At 40.4% G+C, this 18425-nt stretch overlaps 1 protein-coding gene across 1 annotated transcript in view; it reads right to left on the minus strand.

The window, feature by feature from the left end:
- The window catches only part of ANK3 (ankyrin 3), a gene marked incomplete at its 5' end in the record, with an annotated part of 329024 nt that overhangs the window by 56282 nt on the left and 254317 nt on the right, over positions 1-18425 (minus strand). The window contains 3 exon segments of the mRNA XM_082673732.1: positions 325-532; positions 2292-2503; positions 18379-18422. Coding sequence (XP_082529858.1) covers positions 325-532; positions 2292-2503; positions 18379-18422 — 464 coding nt within the window.

Consider the following 18425-nt stretch of genomic DNA (forward strand, 5'->3'; position numbering starts at 1 on the left):
AGGTCTGTTACCTCAGTCACCGAGAGATTACCTGGATGCTCCAGTAGATTCAATAATACCTCAATCACCTTAAAAACGCACTACTATTAACACTAAACTTAATAGGAAAAATGATACCACTGAAAAATGTCATGCTATCAGTATCTTAAAGAAATAATTACAGGGATAATAGAGAAGAGGTGATGGACAAGTAAAATGTTTTATTCTTTTTTTTTTCCTACTCTTATAATGTTGGCAGGGATGTTCAAAGGCTTTCCATCTTTGTACAGAATCATTGCGAATGCTAGAGCATTAATAGCAAAAACAGCAACAACTTAACCAAACCTGTAATGCTACAGAGAAGGCGCAGATTGGGTGTGGTGTCTCCCTTGTACCCATTGGAGACACCTTCTCCGGAGGCCGGGGGCACTGGAATGGTCATTGTGATAGGCTTATGGAATTTCCTTCTTCTGGGTTCCACAGTGACAATTGGGCTAAATGTTGCTTTGTTTCCAAGGATCTTTTTCACAGTTTCATCTGGAACAGGCTGGGCCTAGAGACAAGAGAAAGGACCTTAAATGAAAGTGGACATTTTGCTCTTATCAGAAAGTGGACTTTTTAACTGAGGAGAAAAAACCCAAAAACGACCACCAAAAAAATGTCTTTCTTCTGCTATTAACATTCTTGTGTATGCCTTCTGATGGCCACATGTATGGGTTTCTGGTAGTTATATATCTAAGAGCCAAATTGCTATTTGGTACACATATGACCACCATTACGACATAATTGCCAAAATGTTTTCCAAAATGCTCGTTGCGGTACCAGTTTGTATTCTCATCAGCAGATGGGAGTGTCCTAGTTGTTCTTCTACGTATTTGCCAACACTTGGTATTTTCAGTCTTTTTTTATGTTAGATATTTTATTGAGTCAAGTTTAACATTTTAATATGTTTATCAGTATTTGGAAATGGAAGAGAACATAACTTTCCAGAAATTTTGTTATTTTAAAGAAATCTTTTAAAAAATTTTATGGGGCAAAAAAAAATCGTTCTTTTTCATCCTTTCTCACTATTTCAGGAAGGCATAAAGCAAAAACAAAAACAACCTAACACTGTAGCAGGACCTACAGCTAGAGTATGTTCCCAGTAGAACACAGACGGCATGGGCTTGCATGAAAGAGACAGGATGTCAGATCTCATGGCAGAGAAACCGCTCAGTCTAATCCAAAGGACAACAAATATTGAGTCCAGTATTTTTTTTTTTTTTTTTTTTTTTGCGGTATGCGGGCCTCTCACTGTTGTGGCCTCTCCCGTTGTGGAGCACAGGCTCCGGACGCGCAGGCTCAGCGGCCATGGCTCACGGGCCCAGCCACTCCGCGGCATGTGGGATCCTCCCGGACCGGGGCACGAACCCGCGTCCCCTGCATCTGCAGGCGGACCCTCAAACACTGCGCCACCAGGGAAGCCCGAGTCCAGTATTTTTTAAATCTATGCAGGGCGTTCAGTAAAACGTTACAAAGGCAACTTGTACCCTCAATTTTTATTGAGGTTTCTAGAGTTAAGTAACAAAAAGGCGTACAAGATTTCAAAGGATATCAGTTCTAGTCTAACAATTCTTTTCATTTCTTTGCAATTTGGTAGAATATTCAATGTGGGAGACAGTTGCAGGGAACTTCATACTACTGAAATGTAAGGTGGTATCTTTAGCTCCAAATGTTTACTGAACTTTCAGTTAAACTATTAATTACTATATTAAGTAACAACACAAATTAAGTTATTTCAGGTTATTTTCCTTATTCAATAAGAAAAAAAAGTACTGGTTAAGTTCTAACAGAAATGAATAAATGGAAGAAAGACCATTCTTGCCAAGATTTTCAGCCAGCTTTCCAAACCAAAACAAGTTCCAACTGGTTTGGTTAAAACCCAGCATTTATGATTTACTTGAACTAAAATCTGAAAGCTTGCAAGTTTCACTATTATAGATTTTTATGATGTGGCATATTATAAACCAAATCTAATATACTTTGTTTCTTTAATGGTATATGTGCTGTTTGGTGCTTTGTTGCTCCACACACTGAGACCAATAACCTGTGGTTAAAAAAACCCTAAAATATGTCCCTTTTTTCTATAAGCCAGTACGCTAACTTCATATGTAATACTTTTTATTTAAAACAGGTTAATCATTCCCAAAATGGCCCAAATGCTTCGATTAGCAATATATCATAAGGATGAGTCATGACAACAGTTTTCAGAGCAGAACATGCTCACATGCTCTCTCCACGTACCAAGGAGAACAACTTTTTGTGAACATTACCTGGAGGCCCACTCGAATTCTTTTGGTTAAAGCACCCTCTGGGAAAGAAGCTTGGACGAGGGGCACGGTGGTACTGCTCAGAATTCCACCTTCAGGACCAATCTGATTGCTTTCCTGCTTAATCCGTGAAACCACTGCGAAGTACTGGGGGAAATCCTTAGTGATAATCCTGCAGATACGCTTTTTCCCTAACTCTTCTGGGCTATCAAGTTCTGAAAAGAAAAAAGAATGAAAAAGCCATGAGAATAAGCCTATCTACCCAATACCTTGAGACAAACTGATGTGTAATATTGACAGTTAAAATTATTTAGATTCAGTAGTATAAACAGTTTTATGATAAAGAGAAAACTATAGTGACCTTAAAATAATACCAAGCTTTGCAAAAATATTATAAAGCTATTCATGCACAGTATTTGTAGAAAAATATTTCTACTGCAGAGGAATAAACATTTTCAAAAACTGGCATTTTACCACATATGGACAAATTTCTACTCTTCGAGAAGGGATACCTTAATTCTGTGCTTCTTTACAATAACCTGCCCTCAAGATGCCCAAAGTGAGAATGAGTCAGAAAAAAGTAAGGCCTCATAAGAAAGTAAGGAAAAAAAAAAAAGAAGAAAGTAAGCACTTCAGTATGTGTGAAAGGCTCTAGAACTTTATTTGAAAACCTCTTTAAAATATTTTAAAATTACCCAAATGATTTGTATCATCATCACCAATTTCTGTCTGCTCATCAATGGCTCTCATACATCAAGCTCAACCTATTTACAAGTGGACACATCTTCTTCCCTTCTGTCCACCTGCAGACCTACTTCTTGCCTTGTAGTCCTAACTCTGGTCGATTTATTTTACACTTTGCCCAGTCCTCCAGTCCAATAGCTTTGACTGACTGACTTTACACTTCACATCCAAAGGTCAAAGTCCCGTTGATTCTGTCTTGGAAAGGGCTTGCTCTCCTGCCACCCCTCGTTCAGACGCCGTTTCGACTTGCGTAGACTACCGGCACCACCGCTTAGCCTGTCTCCCTGTCACTCGCCTCCCCTTTGCTCCAGTCTACCTCCCGTGGTGCAGCCAGATGGGTTTCTTTCAAAAGCCCAGCTTTATGCAGAATTCTGGTAGGTTTAATTGAAATAAACCATTAAAAAAAATCGTATGCAATAATATTTGAGAGTAATCGAGACTATTTTGGAAAAGTAGATTTGTGAGGGGGAATTTATAAGATTTGAAAACTTAACCTATAAGTATCACAATAAAACAGATATAGAGAGAAATATAAGAATATAAGAAATAGATAATAATAGACAAATAGGTCAGGGGGACAAAAACAGAGAATCAAGAAATAGATTCAACTTTATCAGGACTTCTCTGGTGGCGCAGTGGTTAAGAATCCGCCTGCCAGTGCAGGGGACGTGGGTTCAAACCCTGGTCTTGGAAGTACCCACTTAGTTGCTTAGCAAAGCAACTAAGCCCGTGCGTCACAACTGCTGAGCCTGCGCTCTAGAGCCTGCGAGCCACAACTACTGAAGCCCGTGCGCCTAGAGCCGGTGCTCCGCAACGAGAAGCAAGTGCACTGCAATGAAGAGTAGCCCCTGCTCACCGCAACTAGAGAAACACCCACGAAGACCCAACGTGCCCAAAATAAATAATTTTTTAAAAAGAAATTCAACTTTATATATGTGTATACATAAACACATATACATATATATAGTATATGTGTAAGTCATATATATGTACTTCTATATATATATATTATGTAGTATATTTAAATCAAAGTCATATTTAAACTTCAGTTCAGTGGGGGAAAGATAGTTTATTTAAAGGACAGTGTTAACATAATCAAACATCTATGTGGAAGAACAACGCTAAATCACTATATATCTTATCATATATTAATACAAATTCCAGCTGGACAAGAGACTTAACTACTTAAAAAATTAAAATATTATCAAAAAAATCAAGAGAATACCTTTTAGCCTTCAATAGGAGAAACTTTCCTACTCAAAACTGGATACCCAGAGGCCTAAAAGTCAGTTCTGACTATATAAAAATGTAAAGCTTTCTATGACAAGAATAATAAACTTGAATGACAAAAGGTAGACTGGGAAAGGTAATAGCCACACGTGACAAATGAAGAACTAATATGCTCAATATCAACGGCAGCTACAAGTTGATAAGATGACAGAGAAGCCAACGGAAACTAGCAAAATGTTATAAACAGGCGATTCACAGAAAACGGCCAATAAACTTTATGTTACAATATTCAAACTCGGTAATTTACGTGGAAATACCAATTCCAACAAGATACAATCTCCTGCTACAAACAAGATACAATCTCCTGCTACAGAGAAAACTGGGGGAAAACAGATGCTTTTAGTCATTGCTGGTGGGTGTGAATGGCAATAATCTTTTGACAGTGTAACTGGGCATCTTCTACTCAAAATGAAAACGCATCTACCCTTGGACCAAGCAATCCCATTCTCTGACGTCTTTCTTACAAAAGCACAGGCAAAGCGGCATTGCTTGTAATGACTAAAGCTTGAAAGAGCCTGCGTGCCCATCAGTAAGGGCTTGGTTAGATAGGTCACGGTTCATTCACACTCGCAGCACTCCTGCAACGAGTGACGAGGAGGATTCAGATTCGTCCATTTACCAAATATTTACTGAGGACCCACTATGTGCAGGCACTCGTCTAGTCACCAGGGATACAGCAGAGAGCAAACTAAAGTCACCGCTTACAGGGAGATTACATTCTAATGGGGGGAAGGGGGGAAGGGCACACACCACTGAGCACATAGGAAGAAAAAAAAATCAAGGGGAGGAAATAGAATGTGATGGGGGGGTGGGGGTGGGGAGGGTCAGGAAACACCTCTCTGAGGAGGTGACAGGAAAGGTGAGCTCGGAGGGAGGGAGGGAGCCAGGCAGGTAGTGGTTGACATGTATAAAGTCAGGAAGGAAGCAGCAGGCAGAGCAACGTGCACAGTGTGATCCTTTTTAGAGGAAAAGTGTAATCTGTATGTTTATATATATATATTTTTAAATTTATTTATTTTAGGCTGCGTTGGGTCTTCGTTGCTGCGCACGGGCTTTCTCTAGTTGCGGCAAGCGGGGGCTACTCTTCGTTGCGGTGCGCGGGCTTCTCATCCTTTTTAGAGGAAAAGTGTAATCTGTATGTTTGTGTATATATATATTTTAATTTATTTATTTAATTTATTTTAGGCTGTGTTGGGTCTTCGTTGCTGCGCATGGGCTTTCTCTAATTGCGGCAAGCGGGGGCTACTCTTTGTTGCAGTGCGCAGGCTTCTCATTGTGGTGGCTTCTCTTGTTGTGGAGCACGGGCTCTAGGCACTCAGGCTTCAGTAGTTGTGGCACGCGGGCTCAGTAGTTGTGGCTCGTGGGCTCAGTAGTTGTGGCACGCAGGCTCTAGAGTGCAGGCTCAGTAGTTGTGGCACACAGGCTTAGTTGCTCCGCGGCATGTGGGATCTTCCAGGACCAGGGCTCGAACTCGTGTCCCCAGCATTGGCAGGTGGATTCTTAACCACTGCACCACCAGGGAAGTCCCTGTTTGTATGTTTTTATAAGAGAAATTTGCAGAAGAAACCTTCTACGCTATTAACACTGAGAACTGGAGTTGGAGGTGAGAATAGGGTGGGAAATAATATAGCATTACCTTTGGGTTTATGTAGCTGGGGTGGTTTTAGTTGCTACAAAACAAAGGGGAGATTTCCACACTTCAAGGAGGGGTGTTGGTTTTACTTTTGTTGTTTGCTACTCACAGAAGCCTCTTTTCATTCCTCTGATACCTACAGCACATGCCTACCGTCCCTCCACTACGAACACGTTTGCCGCCTCTGTTAGACACAGGGCTGAGATAGCGGCATATTCCACACAGAAATGTGCAGAATGGTAAAATGGATGGTTAGCTAATTGGATCAGAGACATCTTCTCATTTTACAGATTAACCACCACCAAATTAATTGTCAACTAGGAGAGAAATAGGGTTCACCCCAGATCAAATATGGAACAGGAATCTTGGTCCTTTTTGTTTTCTAACCATCTCCTTCCCCCCTGCTCTGTCAAAACCTAAATACTGAGTCTCTAGTGAAGGAAAAGAAAACAAAGGTAAAGAATTAAAAAAAAAACAAAAAAGCTAGTATAGAAAAACAGGAAGAAATCAAAGTTTGCTCAGGAAAATATTCTGGGGAAGTTTTCACCTATTCACCAATTGATAAAGAATAAAAGTTTTCCATACAGAGCAGGTATATTTCCTTTCCCATGATTTGGCTTATTTTAAAAAGTCTGGGGCTTCCCTGGTGGCACAGTGGTTGAGAATCTGCCTGCCAGTGCAGGGGACACGGGTTCGAGCCCTGGTCTGGGAAGATCCCACATGCCGCGGAGCAACTAGGCCCGTGAGCCACAACTACTGAGCCTGCGCGTCTGGAGCCTGTGCTCCGCAACAAGAGAGGCCGCGACAGTGAGAGGCCCGTGCACCGCGATGAAGAGTGGCCCCCGCTCGCCACAACTAGAGAAAGCCCTTGCACAGAAACGAAGACCCAACACAGCCAAAAATAAATAAATAAAATTTAAAATGTAGTGTCAAATCAGTTTATTAAAAAAAAAAAAAAAAAGTCTGAATTTTCGAAGTTCATAACTCATGCTGCAACTGAAAAAGTTCTGATAATTTGTAACTGCTGTGCAACTCATCACCATCAGCTAAGTAGATACTTTTTTAATTTCAGCTGCAAACCTGTGATTATGTTCTCCTTTAGAGAAGACTTAGGACTCCACGCAGTGCAAGCAGTTTACATGGACTCTGCCATGAAATTACACCCTTCAACCAAGACAGATTTCCTAACTCTGCCTGTAACAAGCGTGTATCCTGTGAGTATTAAGTTTACTCAAGATTATTCTGGACGTACCGGTGGGAGTGAGGCATCTTTCGGAGGAATTGTGATAATGTGCACTTCTCAGCTGCTTGTGTGTGTGTTTGGGTGTGTGCACATACATCTGTGTGGAGTTAAGGTAGAGACAGATGTCTCACCCCTGGAAACTAACAGCAGTGGATTGGGAAGAACTACAGTTGGCGTAGTAGAGGTCGCTTGGCCACACTTATGCCATCTTACCTTGGATGAAGCATTAAGGCCACCCCAAACAGAAGGTGAAGGGGTACCCCTCAGATGCAGCAGATGAGTGGTAAATGGAGAAGCTCAGATTTCTAAGTCCACACTGAATTTCTGACGTCTTTCAGGATTTGCCAGTGACTCAGGGACCCTCTGTGTTGTACTCTATTTTGAAGCTTTTAGCAATTCCTCTGTCACCATTAAAACTTGCATAATTATTGACCTTCAATGTGTATTTTAACGGGTACTTTAAAGATAAGGCTTAACCTAGTGGGATAACTAACGTGTGGATATCAGGCATTGGCGTCTCCATGCCCCATTTTTTAAGTAGAATCATACACCTTCTTGAATTACTCATATTCCCAGGCCTCTGCATGATGAAATGGAGAAAAGATATCTTCCCTTAACCAGATTACATTCTGTATATATGTCTACTTAAAATATTTTTAACTTTTTTCCTCTGAGAATAAAAGTTAATAGAAGTATAAAAATACTAATACTAAATATTGGTTTATAATCTTTTCAAGAGCTACAGTTGAAGGCTGGGCCATTACACTCTAGGATATCTGCACAAATAAGAAAGTAAATGATGTGGATAAGTAGGTAAATGTGAGGAGGGAAGAGGAAGAGGTGAAACCAGTAAAGTCACTACAGGATGCTTATGGCCTGGACACCTACCACAAGATTTTATTGGCTATCGTAGAACAGAAGTTAGATAAATTATGATATATTCATACTACGGTATACTGTGCTATATTGCTATTTGTAAACTAAAAAGGCGTATCAAAAAAAGTCAGATTTCCAGGCAAATAGGAATGAAGTTTGATCATGTAAAAACGAACAACGCCACTGTTCTGTCCAGGACTGAATTTAATCGGAGTTTAAAATGGTCTATTACTTAGACCAGAGAAGCAGGAAGATATTACCAAGAATCTTTGCTTTGTTCCCACCCTTTACATACAGAGATAAACTCAACCAAGTAATGCGCACCACAAACATGGTGCCTGGATCATATTCCTACCCACAGAGAACCTAGCTCCCAGAGGAGTGTGCCCCAGACTGGCCAGATCAGAAGCAACACCGGTGCTACCTATTAAAAGCAGAGATTCCTAGCCTTCTCTCATGGAGATTCTGAGTTGGTAGGCCAGGGGTGGAACCTGAAATTTCCATACTCAACTCAGGTGACTTTATGACTTGACACATTTGAGACGCGAGGTCTTAGTAGACTCTCACCCTGTATCTGTCCTTAAAAATCCAGAACCCAAATTATTAAAAATATGACAACAGAATCCCATGAAAAACAACTCAAGGATGTTTCAATATGAGAAGAGGAGCTTATGGGGCAACAATAAATATCTACTAGTTTAAAATAGTTTTATTTTTAAAAGGATATATATACTAAACCACTCCATAGCTATAGAATGAAAGGAGGCAAGGGCATAAAAAAATATTAAGAGCTTTTTACCTTTCAGGGTGATTCATAGTGCGTAGACTATGAAAGAACCCTGGATCCCTCTCTCTTTCTCTCTTTTTAATTTGTTACTAGCAAAGTTTCCTCTCTCTCTCTCTCACACACACACACACACACACACACACGCACATCACAGGGAAAAGAGAGAGGTGAGTTCTGAAATAGGTTTGGCCAGGAGGAAGGTTAAAATTTACACTTACTGCATGTCTACTTTGTGGCGGGTCAATTACTATTTTGCCCACATAGCATTTTGGTAAAGTAAGTGTCTGAAATTCAGAGAGGTTAAGTGACTTACCCAAACTGACTTAGCTGGTCTGCTTTAGAGCTGAGATTAGAACCTAAGACCAGGCTGGGGGAACGGATGAAATCACACAGACATGGACTCCAACCACCATTTAACACAGTGTCTTTGAAGACTAGCTGGCATGTGTGTAGTGGTTGATAAATGGATGAGTAATGGATGGATGTGCAAACACCCTGGTCCAAAAGGTGACATGACTTCGTATTGGCCCCACTCCAGGAGCACAAAGCTCTCATGATAGTGGCGCTTTCTGCTGCATAAGAAATGGAAGCTGATGTTCTGCAGCATTCTTGCCTCGCTGATGAATGATAAATGTCTTAAGTACCTTGTAACTCCTTTAGTTTATTTGTAAAAGCTGGGACAGCATTCTCTGTAACAGGTTTTGCAACAGAGCAAGAAGGATCATAAAATGCTTTGCAAATATGAATGGGTGTGAAGGTCATAATACAATGAATCCTAAATAACAGGATTGAAATCATGTTCCCACAAAATGAGTTTTTCTTAAAGCATTCAAATGATCACAGTGATTAGTTCTGCCTCACTCTTACATGCACTAAATGTCTTGATAACATGGTCCAATGGGGCCATGACTCTCTTTCCTGTATGGAATTTGTTTTCTGAAGGCTGTTTGTGATCTGGTCAGGTTTGAGTGTGAACAGTCTATAGAAGGAATACAACCTCGAGTTTTCACAAAGGATGATTTCTTTTTTTTTTTTTTTTTTTTTGCGGTACACGGGCCTCTCACTGTTGTGGCCTCTCCCGTTGCGGAGCACAGGCTCCGACGCGCAGGCCCAGCGGCCATGGCTCACGGGCCCAGCCGCTCCGCGGCATGTGGGATCTTCCCGGACCGGGGCACGAACCCGCGTCCCCTGCATCGGCAGGCGGACTCTCAACCACTGTGCCACCAGGGAAGCCCAGGATAATTTCTTTATCTAGGGTTTCATTTCGGGTCATGTGAATGTTCTCTCAGCTTGCTCTTCTACGAATGGAGTACTTGATACTGAGCGGTGGGAAAAAACGGGAGTCTTAGAATGTCAGAATTCAAAACGGCATGCTAGCTAGTATGGGTCTGTGGAAAGTCTTTGTAGACAGGTACCTTCGGTTCAAATCCAGTTCTCAAACCAGTGAGCTTGGATCTTGGAGGAGTTCCTTAACGCTGAGCCCTATGTAACTTGTTTATAAGATCAGGATAAGAAAAGTTACCTCTGGGGTGGATATGACAAATAAATGATACAAATCCGCCAGCACAGATCTGTTGACATAATAATTTAGATTACGTATTCTTTCCAAGGTCATACAACCTTGGAGATAGAGGAGAGCCATAGAGCCAGCCTGTGGCAGATCTAAGGTTGGACTGTTTTTTTTAAAATCACACTGTCTCTGTTTTGCATCTCTACAAGTATATAAATCGGAACTGCTATCATTTTAATTTCATTCAATTTTTAAGGGAAAATATCACCAATTATAGAAAATTAAGTAGCAGATAAATTGGGGGAAATGAAGGCAATAAAAGATAAATTTATAATATTTAACTCTGGCTGTAGAATATGTGGAAAATAGAACAGTTGTAATATATTCACTGAAATATTTCAGAAAATTATAGACATTCATTTCTTTGGAATTAGAGTTCAGCTCCACCTAAAATGCAACTTTTGGAACAAGCCCACCCGTGGATGTTACAGGAAAAACCCTCAAATGATATACTTGACCCTTCTTCCTCAACATAAACACAGCAGGAAACTTTTCAATTTTTACTTTGAAATAATTAGATTCATGGAAAGTTGCAAAGACAGTACAGAAAGGTCCCATCATTTTAGTAATTTAACTCATATTCTTATTGAATTCTGGCATCTGCTATATGTGTCTCTGGATCAGCATTATTTTACATCTTTAACTACCCAAGGTAGGGACCTTCTTTGTTATTCAGATTTGCACAAATAACTGAGTGCTAATGATGCAGAATGTCTGGAAACAATGATATACCTGTTTGTTTTTCCCTCCAGTTTTTGCAATTCGTATAATTGCTGACAATCATATATCTTAAAGTTATTTTTAGAAAACTAATTCCTAATCATTATGTGCCCTTCTCCGGCTTCCCAGACCTCCTCTCCCCATTTGTTTGTGGCATCTGTTCTTTTAGAAAGTTGCTTCCTGTCTTGGGTATGGGTCACTGAATTACTGAGGAAATGTATTGTCAAGAGTGGCAGCACATGCCGGGATACAACTCATTCATTTCTTCATTTCTTCAACAAATTACGATGAAGTGACAACACTGCTAAGGGCTGTTATATTCATTGGGCATAATGACTGTCACCAGTCAGAGCCATTCCTTGCCCTCATGGACTTTACAGTCCACTAAGGAAGAGAGCAAAGTTCAAAACTGCTTGTTACAGAAGACGACAGGCGAGGTGCGATAGAAGTATTTACCAAGTGTATCTAACTTAGACTGGGGTTTAGGGAAGGCTTCCTGGAAACAGAGAAGTGAGAAGAGGGTGTGTTTGGCCATGCTGGAATAATCATTCTAAGGTTTTCCTCCATGATTGCAGAAGCCTTGTATTCTTTGCATCTGCTTCTCTCTGTTATTTTCCAGAAAAATGTTCTTCCACATCTGCTTACTTTTCCACTTGTGCAAATGAAAAGGCTTTCAGGCAATTAGCCCCCTTACAAACTTTCTTCAACCCTTCGTTTAACCATCGGTACTATATCCAGACAAGAAACAATTTATATAATCCTATCTTCAAAATCAGGATCGTATATAATGTCTTAAAGCTAAACACCATCAATCCGTAACCCGGCCTATGCAGCAAACACAGAAGCGCACTGAGCTCTAAGGGGCCTAGACCTGCCGTGTCTGGCACATGGGCCTCTATTCACATCGACACTAAAGGTGACGGAAGCTAACACCCGGTCTCTCAGACCCCTTCACTGTCCCTGGAGCGCACAGAGCTCCACTCTGTCTGACACATGGGACAGGGTGTCTCATGTCATTTTTTGACCCACTAATGTTTCATAAAGACATGTAATTGCAAGAAGTACATTACACAGACATATATAAAACCTGGCATTATTAATGTTCATCTGCTTCGGTCCCATTTTCATTTCCTGACTAGTAGGCGTGAGGGAACTGTTCTGGCCCAGTTATGCACCGGGTGGGCATCGCTGAATCCACTTAAAAGTAAGTTTTCTGGCAGTGGACTGAAAGCAGATTAGCATCTTGTTATGGTTTAATTAATAGTTTGGGGCTTTTTCGCTTTTTCTCTTTTTTTCTTACACCCCAACCACAGTCCTGATTTGGTTAAGTTCAATTTTTCCTTTTTCCTCCAGAATTTTTCAGAATTGTTAATCGATTTCCCCAACAGATGGTGCTGTGTACAACGTGAAACTACATATTTCACTTTTCAGTGCTCAACTACTTCTATAAGCAGTTCTTAAGATCTCAAAGGAGGAAGGATTCTTCTACTAGTAAATAGCGTATTCTTTTCCATGATGGCTTATCATAGGATATTGAATATGGTTCCATGTGCTATACAGTAGGACCTCATTGTTTATCTGTTCTATGTATAGTAGTTTGTATCTGCTAATCCCAAACTCCCAATCCAACCCTCCCCCGTCCCCGTTTCCCCCCCGCCCCCGGCAGGCACAATTTTAAACATGTTGAACTGAACTTTGTGAGTTTAACTCAAGTAAGGTTTTAATTAAACTTACAAAGTGGATTCAATTTGGTGCATTTTAAAGATGATGTTTTTGTGGGGAGCAGAATGAGTATTTTTTTGTTTTGCGATATCTTTCTCTCCTGAGAAAACACGAACGAACAAGTGCTAGAACAAGATCTATGTCTGCTGCCAAAGAGAAAAGTTGCTCCTGCCACATGATACCTCAGTGGTAACAACAGGTTCTTCACACCCAGACCAACTGTCCTCTGTGTAATTCTAGCCTGTTATTTCAATAGAGCTGCTCTAACACACCTGCTTCATTAGCATAACCACTGATGCCTTTATCTCTGAGGTTGCTAGTGCCACAAATAACTCTTGATTCTACCCTATTCTGCAATGAGTTTTTCCTGAATACATGCCATGTCCTTTGGAGTCATACAAGAACTAGGAGGGTACCTTGATTCATAATGGAAAATTTAAGTAGCAGCTGACATTCATGTCACCTTTTGTTCCACACAAAGCACTTTCATAGGCATCCTTCATTTGAGAAGATACAGAGGCAAGGGAGTATTGTAGAAAAAGGACTAGATTTGGAGTCAGAAGTCTAGATTTTGGAGGTCTAGATCTGTCTGCTTACTATTTCCTGACTGGGTGGTAGTCATGGGGTAATCATCATCAACTGTGACCAGGGATTCCACTAGCCCTGGAGGTGTCCTCGTGGGATCTGGAAAAGCGTCCATGTGGAGTGGACACAGCCCTGTAGGCAACTAGAGAGTCGCTTTGAAAACATTAGATAAAGGTGCCCCTTTGTCCTGAAGGCCAGTGTCAGAGCAGATGGCTTGGAAAGTGGAATAGGCAAGATGTCTGCCCCCCCCCCCCGCTCTCCTGCACAGCTGTACGTGGCAGCCGTGGCTATGGCTAACTTTGAGAGTGGTTCTCATGTGTCAGACATCATGCTGAGAAATTCATACATATTAGCTCATCTATTTCCCATTAGTTCTCTATGAGCTTAGAGAGATCAAGGGCTTTCTTGGAGTCGCACAGCTAGTAAGCCGTGGAGCCAGGATGGGAATTCCAGTCTGTGTGACATCCACAGGTCGTGATCCTCACGACCACACCACGTTGGGCAAACTATCCTCCTCCTTGGACTTGTCTTTCCCTGGAGTTACAATTTGTTTTTTTGTTTGTTTGTTTTTGGCGGTACGCGGGCCTCTCACTGCTGTGGCCTCTCCCGCTGCGGAGCACAGGCTCCGGACGCGCAGGCTCAGCGGCCATGGCTCACGGGCCCAGCCGCTCCGTGGCATGTGGGATCTTCCCGGAGCGGGGCGCGAACCCGTGTCCTCTGCATCGGCAGGCGGACTCTTAACCACTGCGCCACCAGGGAAGCCCTGAGTTACAATTTGATTGTGCACATGGAAAGGCTTTGCAAGTTTTAAAATACTATAGAACCATAGTCTAATCTTTACAATTGTGTTGTTCAGTAAAAAAATCACTGATCAAAATACTGGCTAAGATGCTTTCTAAACACTTGGGTTTTAAGATTTTCAGAGAAGACGGTACAACAGGACTAGTTATGAAAGTAGAATACAGATTACTTATAAAGTAACACATTGAGTTCATTTATGGAAAAGAGGGTTAAAATGAGACATTTATAATAAGACAGGTATTATCAAGGGTCACTTGCCATAGATGGCAGATAAGGCTTAATTGTTATGAACTGGGTAAACCGATAGGGTAAATAAAATAATAGTAGAATGATTTATTTCTCTTTTTCTTTAAGGAAGTCTTGAGTGATCTGGTCACTGGCTTATTTTATGTACTATTTTTATCTTGCTAATTAACAGCTATCCAGGGGCACAGAGTGGTGAGGGTAGAAATAACATGAAACCTCCTAAACCATGCTTATGCTTCTCTCCCCACAAGAAGTTTGACTAGTTGGACCTTGAAGGAAAAAGAAGGGTTGGATTTTTAGAGACAGATTGATTTTTATTTTTGCCTGTCTGCTTTTAGAGGAGGGATGTTCCAATAAGAGCTAAGTTTCTCTGGGGACAGGACAAGAGTGGTGGTTAGTGGTGCTTGAGCTTGGCGTGAAATCTGATTAACTGAGCTTCAGTTATAAAATGTGTGTCTTGATTCCTTCATTATCATTGCTTTTATAGATTTAACATATGAAGAAAACCATGGTGCCTTGAAAATTTAGTCCTCAGTTTTCCTTTTGTGGCCTCCAGTGCTTGATTCTTTAAACTTGGAAGTATTTGCATTTCCTTTTAATTGTCTAAAATGGAACCAAACTTTATCTGGTCTTAAAAAATGCAGCAAAGAAACTCTATCCACTATTTCCAAGATAACATGTAGAATCCAGGATAGGGCTATATCATCATTTCTTTAAAACATCGGACAGATGCCCCTAGTGTGGCAGTGTCTGGGGCATCATTTGTCTAAGCAAAGATAGGACTAACTTCCTATTTGAAAATTGGCTTATTAAAAACAAAATGAAAGAAAAAAAACCAAAAAAACAAAAAAAAAACCCAAAATAAAGACATGTCAGTATGAAATCATGGAAATCCATTCCATAAATAAACCTTAAAATTAAAAAGAAAATCTGCCTGTGCCTGATACTATAATCTGTGCTCAAAAATGAAGAACGTATTATTAGAATGCAGTGTTTTTGTCAGAACTGCGGTGTCTAATGAGGTGGCCACTGGCCACAGGTGACTATTTGAAATTAATTATACGAAATTAAAAATTACCTTCCTCGCTTGCACTAGTCACATTTCAAGTGCTCAAGAGTCTCCGGTGACTAGTGATGGCTGTTGGACCACACAGGTATGGAATATTTCCATCACCATAGAAAGTGCTATTGGACAACACTCTCTTAGAATATTCAGTATTCTTCCTAAAACATTAATGAAGTCTGGGGGAGAAGAAACAGACTAACAAGAGCTTTCTTCCAGACAGCTATATATTATTTTTTTAATTTGAATTTTATTTTATTCATTTATTTTTATGCAGCAGGTTCTTATTAGTTATCTATTTTGTACATATTAGTGTATATATGTCAATCCCAATCTCCCAGTTCATCCCCCCACCCGCCCCAGAGCTATATATTATCATGAGGTTCCTCCTTCTGCCTACTCTCCAGGATTGGGTGAGTGTCCGAATCAGCACTGTGCCCGATACTGGTGACTCAAAAGCGATTAAGACACGTACTCTGCCCTCAGCTACTTACAATATCAAGGTAGCTATTGGTTAAAAAAAAAAAAGAAATCCTTGTGGAGAGGATGCTGCATTAAAAAACTAGTAATCTACAATAGTATTTAAGAAATACTGGATACATGAAAATATCTTTATACCTTATTTTCCTTAAAACAGGAAAAAAAAAACCCTATCCTCTGGAAAACCCATTTATCTTATTCTCTCTATTTTTTATTCTCAATCATCCATATTCTTTTACTCTTTTCAAAATGCGAATTCAGTTCTTTCCCTTAGGATTTATTCATTTTAAAACTTTTGATTATGTTTTCTTATAAATTTCCTTATAAAAAACTATATTTCATGCTTTATAATAAATTAAGGTAATAACAATTAGAAATCTAAATTGCCAGTGAAAGTTCCCATCCATCAGAAATTATCTGAAGCTGTGAATGGTACGGGATATACATGTCAGTATTATGTATAAACATTTAATGTATACTCATTACATGTATAACATTTAAAATGACTCTTCTGGATCTTGAAATCTAGAGGTTTGTAGGAATTTTCTTCTCTAGGTTTATTTTCTTCTCCACAGGACACATATTTCTAAAGTAAGTGGGATAGTTAAAAGTTTTTGAGAACAGGTAGAACGAGATTTCAGCCCCTGTGCTGCTACTGAGTTGGGGGTAACCTTTTGACTTGTTTGAACTTCAGTTCCCCCATCTATAAAGTGGGATTAAAACTACCTACTTCGCAGTACTATGCTTTCATTTTAAATTTCCATACATAGAGGCATTTATCAGTGCCTCACGAATGCTAGACTCTCAGCAATGATTAGGTTCCCCCTACCCTGCTGTAAAGACATCTTTAAATCCTTGGTTGGCTGTGATTCGCTGTGTCTTATACAATACCTTTGGCATGACAGTTTTTTCTATGGAATGAATATAATAGTGGATATTTATCAAGGGCTTAATTTGTAACAAGGGCTGTCTCTGAAAAGCGCCTCACATAATGACTTTATTTCTTCTCAACAGCAACCCTATGAAGTGAGGAAGGTAATCTCCATTTTATAGAAGTAACAGACGCTCACGGGGATCCAAGAGCTTGTCCGAGGTCGTCCCTCAAACACCCTCGAGTCTGTCTAGCTCCTTTGTCCACACTTCACAACCAGTAGAGACTATGCTAGATGCATTCCAAAAGCTAGTGAGCTAAATGCTAAGAGAGTGAATTTTATGGTATGTGAATAATTTCTCCAGTAAAGCTGTTATATAAAACAGTTGCTGGGCTTCCCTGGTGGCGCAGTGGTTGAGAGTCCGCCTGCCGATGCAGGGGACATGGGTTCGAGCCCTGGTCTGGGAAGATCCCACATGCCGCGGAGCAACTGGGCCCGTGAGCCACAATTACTGAGCCTGCGCCGAGCCTGTGCTCCGCAACAAGAGAGGCCGCGATAGTGAGAGGCCCGCGCACCGCGATGAAGAGTGGCCCCCGCTTGCCACAACTAGAGAAAGCCCTCGCACAGAAACAAAGACCCAACACAGCCATAAATAAATAAATAAAATAAAAACAAAAACAAAAAACAGTTGCTGGATTTGTAGTGATTAGCAAGTCAGTATAAAGATTAGCTTTATTTTATGATGAGCTCGCTCTTTTTTTTTTTTTTTACATTTTTAAAGGAAAACGCTGCACCACGTACCCACTCTCAAAACAAGTCTATTCCCAATATCTACCAAGAAAAACAGCTACGACTCTAAGGGTCAGACAGCCTGAAGAAGGTGTGTATGAGAGAGTGACATGCTCGCTATAGGCCAGTCTTACCAGGTCAAAGAATAAGACACTGGAAGCACCACAGACTCCCCAATCATTAGCCTGAAACCTATTTTTTAAAAAAACTGATTAGAACCCAGGAGAAATTAAAAATCCATAAGAATACTGAAATAATCTGCGAGAAGACTGAGATAAAAGAAGGGGCACGAAAATAATGATTCCAAAAATAAAAAGTGAACATATTTTCTTAAAAATGCTCTGCATGCTTTGCATACCTTGCATTATTATTTCACTCCCTCCTTACACATTTTTGACTTAGAAAACTTTCTTAAGCTTTGGAAAGATTGATACAGTTGATTTAAGACAGAGAAATATCAGAAGGTTTATACATTAATATGGGGGGGCGGAGTTTGTTAGATTAAATGGAACTTCATGCCTTAGACGCAGAAAACAATAAATGCTGAGGAACCCGATTCCCAGTTTAAAATACAAACGTGTGAAATTCAAGTACTGTTTCCTTTAGTCTAGCCATCCCTTTGATTTCTTCCTGCAGACATTCAGAGAAACAGGGAGTCACTGTAATTACCTTCATCCATGCCATTAAGTAATTCGGTTAAATCTTCACTTTTACTG

This window comes from Grampus griseus (assembly GCF_964374135.1).
Source record: "Grampus griseus genome assembly, chromosome: 16".
Taxonomy (NCBI): domain Eukaryota; kingdom Metazoa; phylum Chordata; class Mammalia; order Artiodactyla; family Delphinidae; genus Grampus; species Grampus griseus.